Source organism: Heptranchias perlo, chromosome 2, assembly GCF_035084215.1.
Source record: "Heptranchias perlo isolate sHepPer1 chromosome 2, sHepPer1.hap1, whole genome shotgun sequence".
In the NCBI taxonomy this organism is placed as follows: Eukaryota; Metazoa; Chordata; class Chondrichthyes; order Hexanchiformes; family Hexanchidae; genus Heptranchias; species Heptranchias perlo.
Window position 1 is genome coordinate 10,336,291 of NC_090326.1, and position 12,374 is coordinate 10,348,664.

The 12,374-nt window shown below is 43.9% G+C and overlaps 1 protein-coding gene across 5 annotated transcripts in view; it reads left to right on the forward strand.

Annotated features, from left to right (window-relative positions):
- Window positions 1-12,374, forward strand: part of LOC137335095 (myosin light chain kinase 2, skeletal/cardiac muscle-like) — a 341,364-nt gene that overhangs the window by 204,707 nt on the left and 124,283 nt on the right. For 4 of the 5 annotated variants that reach the window (XM_068000229.1, XM_068000237.1, XM_068000221.1 and 1 more), the window contains one exon: window positions 168-900. In XM_068000229.1, coding sequence (XP_067856330.1) covers window positions 168-900 — 733 coding nt within the window. The remainder of the gene's footprint in view (window positions 1-167; window positions 901-12,374) is intronic. The other variant, XM_068000215.1, reaches the window with a different exon arrangement.

Consider the following 12,374-nt stretch of genomic DNA (forward strand, 5'->3'; position numbering starts at 1 on the left):
CCAGATGCCCTGTTTCCCTCACTGTGACGTTATCAGCTCGCACTTTCAGCAACTTAGTGGGAAAAATTCTTTTGAGCTGAAGGCTGCAGGGGCAAGTCTAACTAGCCGCAGACGCCTGCTACAGAAATATATAAATGTTTTTTAGTTTTTCCTCTTTGTTTTCCCAGTAGGGTCAGTTCAGAAGAATCTGCTCATTTCCTCTGATAAAAAGATCCAGAACTTAAGTGGAGAAAATGCTAACAACTCAAGTACATTTGTGGTTCAGAACGATGCCAAAGACCTAACAGAGGACAAAAATGGAACGAAATTAAAAGGAAAGGCATTTGAAGAAGATGATGGAGCCTTTGAACCTCAGCCTTCCAGATTGGCAGAGGGCACCACCTCAGCTCTTGCCCCAGAGTTTGCTGATGCCGTTTTAGACATTTGTGCCAGCGATGAAAAAGAGGAAGAAGATGGAGCTGCAGAGGAGCCAAGTGAAATAAAGCTCGAGGAGAGTGTTACCACTCTGAAGAATCAATCAATGATCAATAGGAAAAATGATGAGAGGACAGAAAACGACAATGTTACGCACGAAAAAGTCGAAAATGACAGGACCCCGGTGAAAGTGCAAGGAGAAAAGGAGGATGATGAAAAAGTCGACAAAGAATTAATGACTGAACCTGAGCCAGAAGGAGATAAGGAGGGTCTAACAGGTGAAGTAAATGAAGAAACAAAAAGAAAAGACGTAAAAGTCGATGAAAGCAGTGAAGCGGTCGAGGACACCAGGTTTGAAATCACAGACTCCGATCTTACTATTACTGAGGGATCCACAGGGAGCGTCATAGTGTCACAGGTGGAAGAATTACCCGAGGATCAGCATGTTGTTTGTCATGGCAAGAACTGCACTGTCTTACTACACAGGTAATTAGCTTCATCAAACTAGTTTATCTATCAGTTTGTATATTTTAAGAAAAAGATTTTGCTTGTGAATAATTTGCAACAATTGTGAAATCTCACAACCAGAAAAGTATCTCAGAGGAGCAAAATATTCCGGATGAGGAGAATTCCTTTAAATTAAAGTACTCTTCCGTGTTTTTCTTATTTGTGAAGAGCAATCCCACAGTTTTGGAATCAGAAAATAGGCACCTGGTTCCTCAACTCAGAACCAAAACCACTTCCGACCGGGACAATCCTATCTCAGGCATTCCTGAGACTCTTATCGAGTTGGGAGGGAGCACTTCTGAATTACACAAATTTCCTACTCTGTTTGTGAAAAAGGGTAAAAAATACATATCTATTTGTTTTGAAATAATGGGTCTATGAGGGAAAAGTAATTAATACGGCAGATTTTTTTTTTATTCGTTCATGGGATGTGGGCATCGCTGGCGAGGCCAGCATTTATTGCCCATCCCCAATTGCCCTTGAGAAGGTGGTGGTGAGCCGCCTTCTTGAACCGCTGCAGTCCGTGTGGTGAAGGTTCTCCCACAGTGCTGTTAGGAAGGGAGTTCCAGGATTTTGACCCAGTGACAATGAAGGAACGGCAATATATTTCCAAGATGGTGTGTGACTTGGAGGGGAACGTGCAGGTGGTGTTGTCCCCATGTACCTGCTGCTCTTGTCCTTCTAGGTGGTAGAGGTCACGGGTTTGGGAGGTGCTGTCGAAGAAGCCTCGGCGAGTTGCTGCAGTGCATCCTGTGGATGGTATACACTGCAGCCACATTGCGCCGGTGGTGAAGGGAGTGAATGTTTAGGGTGGTGGATGGGGTGCCAATCAAGCGGGCTGCTTTGTCCTGGATGGTGTCGAGCTTCTTGAGTGTTGTTGGAGCTGCACTCATCCAGGCAAGTGGAGAGTATTCCATCACACTCCTGACTTGTGCCTTGTAGATGGTGGAAAGGCTTTGGGGAGTCAGGAGGTGAGTCACTCGCCGCAGAATACCCAGCCTCTGACCTGCTCTCGTAGCCACAGTATTTATATGGCTGGTCCAGTTAAGTTTCTGTCCAGTTAAGTTAAGATGTTGTTCATAGTGAGTTGATGGTTATTCTGTTGTAAAAGGGAGGTGCTGGGGTGTGAGAGTGGAAAAGGGATGCTTGTCTCCACTCAAAGCTTTTGGAAATAAGTTTGTAAGAGTTCGACTCAGAGGCGAGGAAGTAAGTGCTTTTTGATTAGTTCCTGGAAAATAAATAGAATTTTCTGAACCGGCAGCAGATTGAGAAATTAATGTGTTCTCCTCACGTACCACAGTTATATCAATAAATAAATCTCATTGGATATCAAATCTTTACCTAGACTATCAAATGGACCCACTGACCCATCTGTTTAGAGTGTGGGTTTTTATAGTGAGGGACAACAGATATAAAACCTAAGAAAAGATTAAACTTATTTGCGTTTTTCTTCTTTTTAAAGTATCTCTGAACCGTACTCAATGTTACTCAAAGGGCTTTACTTAAATAAATGTATTTCGATTCAGGAATTTTGTTCAAAATCTCCCTGACAACTTCAATAATGATACAGCCCTTGCACCATTCGCTCCCTATATTAATTATTTTCTCCCTTAAACATACATACATAAAGGAAATGCAGCTATTATAACAAAATATGCATAAAACTAAACAAGCTTCAAAATTTTAAAGTGCAAAGTTTCATTTGCAAATACATTTAACATATACTTGCTAAAAAAACAACCTGTTAAACACTGCAACTTGCCTCATTTTTTCACCTAAGAAAAAGTAAACACTTTAATCTTGTTTTAACGTTTTGTACATACCTGTCACAATTCCATTTCTTTTCACTGCTCCTAAAGACTGTTTCACTGGCAGGTTTAGTCTTCAGTAATTTTCCAGAGGAAGGGGCCTTGCAAATAGCAGTTCATGGCATGCTCCATTAATCGCTAGACTGGCTATCAATCATAAAAGCTCTGGTAGTTGTAGGCACAGATGCATATGGTAAGTTGTAGCCTGCGACCTCTTTAGCCGAACATGCTAACTCTTGAAACCATCATGAACTCAAGCCTCTGGCTTCTTCGAGAGGCACATGCCTCCAACAGAAATTGTTGTTGAAGATTTTCAAATACAAAAAATACATAGGTCAGTTTTTTGCAAATGTAGTGTTTTTTAATGTCTTGATTATATTACAAACCTTATTTCATCTTAGGCAAGAGAGCACGTGAAAGAATTTTCAAAATTATTTGGAGAAACTTCATTGGTTTCTCTTTTTTATTGATAGCTTTTGATGACTACGGATTATTAATTGATTGTTTTCATATGTCCTAAGTGATGTTTGATTGGAAGTTTATAGAACTATTTTTGATTCATTCATTCCCAACTGTTCATTCCAATTTTTTGCTGTATTATGAATATGATATTTAGCTGATCATGTGTAAATGTAACACAAAAATTTACATATATGCAGATGTGAAGCCCAAAGTGTGACTCAAAATGTGATGGCTAAATTGCTATGGGCAAAACATGCACTAGACACAATAATTTCTTCTATTATTAAAAATAAAATTGTGTATGGTCCACAAATGTGACTTTTCATGTCATCATTTAAAATGGAAAGTTCCTATGTAAACATTTATAATAGGAAAACCATATTTAAACGTGTAAACACATTATTTTGGGAAAACCATATGTAAATATTTCACCATCATGATTTGTTGATGAATGAATTCAATCACTTAAGATGCTTTTTGGAAAAAGATATTTGCCATGTTTTCCTTTGTAACTAAAAGTTCTAATGTCCTAAATAAGGTTTTAAACAACTTTTTTAAAAATTGCACATGTCACAATAACATGATTAAATTTATCCATTGAACATTCTAATGACTGACACCAATGAGGCAGGGAGAGACACACGAAAGATAAGAGAGAGGCGGAAAGATGATGGACAGGGAGAGGCAGGCAGAGAGAAGGAGAGAGGGAAACAGAGAGAAATATACAGACAGAGTGCCTTTCTTCATCCTAATTTGAGTTCTTTAAAAAACACAAATGAGTTGAATTTTGAAAGCAAACAAAATCTCAAATTATCACCGATGTTTTGTTCATAGTTAGAAAATGTAAATGTTTTACTTATTGACACCTTTGAGACTAAGGTAGATATGAGAGAGGCAGAAAGAGGGAGAAACAGAAATATAGGGCAGAACTTTCAACTTTGGCGGGGGCCAAATGGAAAGGAAAATCAGGCGCGATATATATCAGGCAGCCAATCCATTATCACCCATTTTACTACCCTGCTGAAGTTGAAAGTAAGAGAGACGCAGAATGAGAAACAAAGACAGAGAGACAAACAAGGAGGTATACTTCCAGGAATTAATCACAAAACATCAAATTTAATGTTTGCAGAGATCCATTATAAAGTTACAAACCAGTACCACAAGACTTGAGAAGCTCCTATCCAACAGTACTCTCATTCCTATTCCCTTCCTCTCCCCTGACTGCGAACAGATACCAGGAATTCACGACTGAGCGAATTCCACCCAAAGTTTTGCCAAACTTCAGGTTCCCCTCCACAGCTCTGCCACATTCCATGTTCTCCTTCTACAGTGATCCCCCTCCCCTCTCCCCACCTCCACCTCCGCCCCCCCCCACCAAGTTCTGGCAAAGCCCGGGAAATTTTGCAGTGCAACCAAAGGTCAGGAGTGTCCGCAGTGTTAACAAAATGCAGGACCACCACCAGTACAGCTAAACCTCTATCTCCCCTACCTAATATTACCAAATACCATGGATACATTTTCATCTTCACTGCCTGGATGGTAATCGAGTGGAGCAGATAGCCTGCCCATTGTAGAATTGTATTCCATTGATTTAACCCCAGATATATAACTACAACTGGTGCATTGTGCATGAAATCTTGCTATGAATTCTTCATGTTAAAACTGGTAAGGGATAAAAATTAAACATGTAGCTACTGAATATATATCTGTTCCTTATTAAAAATCGAACATCTGCATGTACTTCCTGTCTACTAAACCTCCTCTGCAATTGTCATTCTTTTCATTACTCTTTTATATCAAATTTCTTCATTTAAAAATATCGATGTTCACAATTATAATGGGAATCACCGATGCAACTCATAACCCTGTAATTACACAATCTGGTCACCAGGTGGCTATTCCTGAAAAATCATTCAAAATTCTTTCTGAAAATGTTCCTATGAACATTTTTGACATGCCATTTTATCTCAGTATCTGAAATTTTTAATGTCCAAAGTAAGCATTCAAACCAAATTTAGAAATGAAAAAGTTACACAATAACATGATTAAATTTATTAGTTGAATTGTTTTCTGCATCTTTTAATGCCTTTGTTAAAGTTTGTATTTGAAAGCCTGAGCTTGGGCATGGTATATTTGCCTCGAGCTGTGAGACTGTGAGTTGAGTCGGGATTGTGTATTTTTGCCTCGAGCTCAGAGTGAGTAGATTCGGGATTGTGTATTTTTGGCCCGAGCTCAGACTGAGTTGTGTCGGGATTGTGTATTTTTGCCCCGAGCTGTGAGACAGTGAGATGATTCGGGATTGTGTATTTTTGCCCCGAGCTGTGAGACTGTGAGTTGAGTCGGGATTGTATATTTTTGCACCAAGCTGAGACAATGAGTTGAGTCGGGATTGTGTATTTTTGCCCCGAGTTGTGAGACTGAGAGTTGAGTCGGGATTGTGTATTTTTGCCCCGAGCTGTGGGACTGAGAGTTGAGTCGGGATTGTGTATTTTTGCCCGAAGCTGCGAGACAGTGTGTTGAGTCGGGATTGTGTATTTTTGCCCCGAGCTGTGGGACTGTGAGTTGAGTCGGGATTGTGTATTTTTTCCCGAATCTGCGAGACAGTGTGTTGAGTCGGGCTTGTGTATTTTTGCCCCGAGCTGTGGGACTGAGAGTTGATTCGGGATTGTGTATTTTTGCCCCGAGCTGTGAGATGGAGAGGAGATTCGGGATTGTTCATTTTTGCCCCGAGCTGTAAGACTGCGAGTTGAGTTGGGATTGTGTATTTTTCCAACGAGCTGAGCTGAGTTGAGTCGGGATTGTGTATTTTTGCCCTGAGCTCAGACTGAGTAGAGTCAGAATTGTGTATTTTTGCCCCGAGCTCAGACTGAGTTGAGTCGGGATTGTGTATTTTTGCCCCGAGCTGTGAGACAGAGTTGAGTCGGGATTGTGTATTGTTGCCACGAGCTGTGAGACTGTGAGTTGCATTGGGATTGTGTATTTTTGCCCTGAGCTGTGAGACGGAGAGTTGAGTTGGGATTGTGTATTGTTGCCACGAGCTGTGAGACGGAGAGTTTAGTCGGGATTGGGTATTTTGCCCCGAGCCGTGAGACAGTGAGTTGAGTCGGGTTTGTGTATTTTTGCCCCAAGCTGAGAGACAGTGAGTTGAGTCGGGTTTGTGTATTTTGCCCTGAGCTGTGAGACAGTGAGTTGAGTCAGAATTGTGTATTTTTGCCCTAAGCTGTCAGACAGAGAGTTGATTTATAGAATCATAGAATCATAGAAGTTACAACATGGAAACAGGCCCTTCGGCCCAACATGTCCATGTCGCCCAGTTTATACCACTAAGCTAGTCCCAATTTCCTGCAATTGGCCCATATCCCTCTATACCCATCTTACCCATGTAACTGTCCAAATGCTTTTTAAAAGACAAAATTGTACCCGCCTCTACTACTGCCTCTGGCAGCTCGTTCCAGACACTCACCACCCTTTGAGTGAAAAAATTGCCCCTCTGGACCCTTTTGTATCTCTCCCCTCTCACCTTAAATCTATGCCCCCTCGTTATAGACTCCCCTACCTTTGGGAAAAGATTCGGGATTGTTCATTTTTGCCCCGAGCTGTAAGACTGTGAGTTGAGTCGGGATTGTGTATTTTTGCCCCGAGCTGTGAGACAGTGAGTTGAGTCGGGATTGTGTATTTCTGCCCTGAGCTGTGAGACTGTGAGTTGAGTCGGGATTGTGTATTTTTGCCTCAAGCTGTGAGACTGAGAGTTGAGTCGGGATTGTGAATTTTTGCCCTGAGCTGAGACTGAGTTGAGTCGGGATTGTGTATTTTAGCCCCAAGCTGTAAGACTGAGAATTGAGTCAGGATTGTGTATTTTTGCCCTGAGCTGAGACTGAGTTCAGTCGGGATTGTGTATTTTTGCCCCGAGCTGAGACTGCGTTCAGTCGGGATTGTGTATTTTTGCCCTGAGCTGTGAGACTGTGAGTTGAGTCAGAATTGTGTATTTTTGCCTCAAGCTGTGAGACTGTAAGTTGATTCGGGATTGTGTATTTTTGCCCCGAGCTGCAAGACTGCGAGTTGAGTTGGGATTGTGTATTTTTGCCCCTAGCTGAGACTGAGTTGAGTCGGGATTGTGTATTTTGCCCCGAGCTGTGAGACAGAGAGTTGAGTCAGGATTGTGTATCTTTGCCCTGAGCTGAGACTGAGTTGAGTCGGGATTGTGTATTTTAGCCCCAAGCTGTTAGACTGAGAGTTGAGTCAGGATTGTGTATTTTTGCCCTGAGCTGAGACTGAGTTCAGTCGGGATTGTGTATTTTTGCCCCGAGCTGAGACTGCGTTCAGTCGGGATTGTGTATTTTTGCCCCGAGCTGTGAGACAATGAATTGAATCGGGATTGTGTATTTTTGCACTGGCCTGAGACTGAGTTGAGTTGGGATTGTGTATTTTTGCCCCGAGCTGAGACTGAGTTGAATTGGGATTGTGTATTTTTGCCCCGAGCTGTGAGTCTGAGAGTTGAGTCGCGATTGTGTATTTTTGCCCCGAGCTGTGCGACTGTGATTTGAGTTGGGATTGTGTATTTTTACCCGAAGCTGCGAGACAGTGTGTTGAGTCAGGATTGTGTATTTTTGCCCCGAGCTGTGGGACTGAGAGTTGAGTAATGATTGTGTATTTTTGCCCCGAGTTGTGAGACGGAGAGTTGATTCGGGATTGCGTTTTTTTGCCCCGAGCTGTGGGACTGAGAGTTGAGACGGGATTGTGTATTTTTGCCCTGAGCTGTGAGACAGTGAGTTGAGTCGGGATTGTGTATTTTTGCCCCGAGCTGTGAGACTGAGAGTTGAGTCGGGATTGTGTATTTTTGCCCCGAGCTGTGAGATTGAGAGTTGAGTCGGGATTGTGTATTTTTGCCCGAAGCTGCGAGACAGTGTGTTGAGTCGGGATTGTGTATTTTTGCCCCGAGCTGTGTGACTGTGAGTTGAGTCGGGATTGTGTATTTTTTCCCGAATCTGCGAGACAGTGTGTTGAGTCGGGATTGTGTATTTTTGCCCCGAGCTGTGGGACTGTGAGTTGAGTCAGGATTGTGTATTTTTTCCCGAATCTGCGAGACAGTGTGTTGAGTCGGGCTTGTGTATTTTTGCCCCGAGCTGTGGGACTGAGAGCTGATTCGGGATTGTGTATTTTTGCCCCGAGCTGTGAGATGGAGAGGAGATTCGGGATTGTTCATTTTTGCTCCGAGCTGTAAGACTGCGAGTTGAGATGGGATTGTGTATTTTTGCCACGAGCTGAGCTGAGTTGAGTCGGGATTGTGTATTTTGCCCCGAGCTGTGAGACAGAGAGTTGAGTCAGGATTGTGTATCTTTGCCCTGAGCTGAGACTGAGTTGAGTCGGGATTGTGTATTTTAGCCCCAAGCTGTTAGACTGAGAGTTGAGTCAGGATTGTGTATTTTTGCCCTGAGCTGAGACTGAGTTCAGTCGGGATTGTGTATTTTTGCCCCGAGCTGAGACTGCGTTCAGTCGGGATTGTGTATTTTTGCCCCGAGCTGTGAGACAATGAATTGAATCGGGATTGTGTATTTTTGCACTGGCCTGAGACTGAGTTGAGTTGGGATTGTGTATTTTTGCCCCGAGCTGAGACTGAGTTGAATTGGGATTGTGTATTTTTGCCCCGAGCTGTGAGTCTGAGAGTTGAGTCGCGATTGTGTATTTTTGCCCCGAGCTGTGCGACTGTGAGTTGAGTTGGGATTGTGTATTTTTACCCGAAGCTGCGAGATAGTGTGTTGAGTCAGGATTGTGTATTTTTGCCCCGAGCTGTGGGACTGAGAGTTGAGTAATGATTGTGTATTTTTGCCCCGAGTTGTGAGACGGAGAGTTGATTCGGGATTGCGTTTTTTTGCCCCGAGCTGTGGGACTGAGAGTTGAGACGGGATTGTGTATTTTTGCCCTGAGCTGTGAGACAGTGAGTTGAGTCGGGATTGTGTATTTTTGCCCCGAGCTGTGAGATTGAGAGTTGAGTCGGGATTGTGTATTTTTGCCCCGAGCTGTGAGATTGAGAGTTGAGTCGGGATTGTGTATTTTTGCCCGAAGCTGCGAGACAGTGTGTTGAGTCGGGATTGTGTATTTTTGCCCCGAGCTGTGGGACTGTGAGTTGAGTCGGGATTGTGTATTTTTTCCCGAATCTGCGAGACAGTGTGTTGAGTCGGGATTGTGTATTTTTGCCCTGAGCTGTGGGACTGTGAGTTGAGTCAGGATTGTGTATTTTTTCCCGAATCTGCGAGACAGTGTGTTGAGTCGGGCTTGTGTATTTTTGCCTCAAGCTGTGAGACTGAGAGTTGAGTCGGGATTGTGTATTTTTGCCCTGAGCTGAGACTGAGTTGAGTCGGGATTGTGTATTTTAGCCCCAAGCTGTAAGACTGAGAATTGAGTCAGGATTGTGTATTTTTGCCCTGAGCTGAGACTGAGTTCAGTCGGGATTGTGTATTTTTGCCCCGAGCTGAGACTGCGTTCAGTCGGGATTGTGTATTTTTGCCCTGAGCTGTGAGACTGTGAGTTGAGTCAGAATTGTGTATTTTTGCCTCAAGCTGTGAGACTGTAAGTTGATTCGGGATTGTGTATTTTTGCCCCGAGCTGCAAGACTGCGAGTTGAGTTGGGATTGTGTATTTTTGCCCCTAGCTGAGACTGAGTTGAGTCGGGATTGTGTATTTTGCCCCGAGCTGTGAGACAGAGAGTTGAGTCAGGATTGTGTATCTTTGCCCTGAGCTGAGACTGAGTTGAGTCGGGATTGTGTATTTTAGCCCCAAGCTGTTAGACTGAGAGTTGAGTCAGGATTGTGTATTTTTGCCCTGAGCTGAGACTGAGTTCAGTCGGGATTGTGTATTTTTGCCCCGAGCTGAGACTGCGTTCAGTCGGGATTGTGTCTTTTTGCCCCGAGCTGTGAGACAATGAATTGAATCGGGATTGTGTATTTTTGCACTGGCCTGAGACTGAGTTGAGTTGGGATTGTGTATTTTTGCCCCGAGCTGAGACTGAGTTGAATTGGGATTGTGTATTTTTGCCCCGAGCTGTGAGTCTGAGAGTTGAGTCGCGATTGTGTATTTTTGCCCCGAGCTGTGCGACTGTGAGTTGAGTTGGGATTGTGTATTTTTACCCGAACCTGCGAGACAGTGTGTTGAGTCAGGATTGTGTATTTTTGCCCCGAGCTGTGGGACTGAGAGTTGAGTAATGATTGTGTATTTTTGCCCCGAGTTGTGAGACGGAGAGTTGATTCGGGATTGCGTTTTTTTGCCCCGAGCTGTGGGACTGAGAGTTGAGACGGGATTGTGTATTTTTGCCCTGAGCTGTGAGACAGTGAGTTGAGTCGGGATTGTGTATTTTTGCCCCGAGCTGTGAGACTGAGAGTTGAGTCGGGATTGTGTATTTTTGCCCCGAGCTGTGAGATTGAGAGTTGAGTCGGGATTGTGTATTTTTGCCCGAAGCTGCGAGACAGTGTGTTGAGTCGGGATTGTGTATTTTTGCCCCGAGCTGTGTGACTGTGAGTTGAGTCGGGATTGTGTATTTTTTCCCGAATCTGCGAGACAGTGTGTTGAGTCGGGATTGTGTATTTTTGCCCCGAGCTGTGGGACTGTGAGTTGAGTCAGGATTGTGTATTTTTTCCCGAATCTGCGAGATAGTGTGTTGAGTCGGGCTTGTGTATTTTTGCCCCGAGCTGTGGGACTGAGAGCTGATTCGGGATTGTGTATTTTTGCCCCGAGCTGTGAGATGGAGAGGAGATTCGGGATTGTTCATTTTTGCTCCGATCTGTAAGACTGCGAGTTGAGATGGGATTGTGTATTTTTGCCACGAGCTGAGCTGAGTTGAGTCGGGATTGTGTATTTTGCCCCGAGCTGTGAGACAGAGAGTTGAGTCAGGATTGCGTATCTTTGCCCTGAGCTGAGACTGAGTTGAGTCGGGATTGTGTATTTTAGCCCCAAGCTGTTAGACTGAGAGTTGAGTCAGGATTGTGTATTTTTGCCCTGAGCTGAGACTGAGTTCAGTCGGGATTGTGTATTTTGCCCCGAGCTGAGACTGCGTTCAGTCGGGATTGTGTCTTTTTGCCCCGAGCTGTGAGACAATGAATTGAATCGGGATTGTGTATTTTTGCACTGGCCTGAGACTGAGTTGAGTTGGGATTGTGTATTTTTGCCCCGAGCTGAGACTGAGTTGAATTGGGATTGTGTATTTTTGCCCCGAGCTGTGAGTCTGAGAGTTGAGTCGCGATTGTGTATTTTTGCCCTGAGCTGTGGGACTGTGAGTTGAGTCAGGATTGTGTATTTTTTCCCGAATCTGCGAGACAGTGTGTTGATTCGGGATTGTGTATTTTTGCCTCAAGCTGTGAGACTGAGAGTTGAGTCGGGATTGTGTATTTTTGCCCTGAGCTGAGACTGAGTTGAGTCGGGATTGTGTATTTTAGCCCCAAGCTGTAAGACTGAGAATTGAGTCAGGATTGTGTATTTTTGCCCTGAGCTGAGACTGAGTTCAGTCGGGATTGTGTATTTTTGCCCCGAGCTGAGACTGCGTTCAGTCGGGATTGTGTATTTTTGCCCTGAGCTGTGAGACTGTGAGTTGAGTCAGAATTGTGTATTTTTGCCTCAAGCTGTGAGACTGTAAGTTGATTCGGGATTGTGTATTTTTGCCCCGAGCTGCAAGACTGCGAGTTGAGTTGGGATTGTGTATTTTTGCCCCTAGCTGAGACTGAGTTGAGTCGGGATTGTGTATTTTGCCCCGAGCTGTGAGACAGAGAGTTGAGTCAGGATTGTGTATCTTTGCCCTGAGCTGAGACTGAGTTGAGTCGGGATTGTGTATTTTAGCCCCAAGCTGTTAGACTGAGAGTTGAGTCAGGATTGTGTATTTTTGCCCTGAGCTGAGACTGAGTTCAGTCGGGATTGTGTATTTTTGCCCTGAGCTGAGACTGCGTTCAGTCGGGATTGTGTATTTTTGCCCCGAGCTGTGAGACAATGAATTGAATCGGGATTGTGTATTTTTGCACTGGCCTGAGACTGAGTTGAGTTGGGATTGTGTATTTTTGCCCCGAGCTGAGACTGAGTTGAATTGGGATTGTGTATTTTTGCCCCGAGCTGTGAGTCTGAGAGTTGAGTCGCGATTGTGTATTTTTGCCCCGAGCTGTGCGACTGTGAGTTGAGTTGGGATTGTGTATTTTTACACGAAGC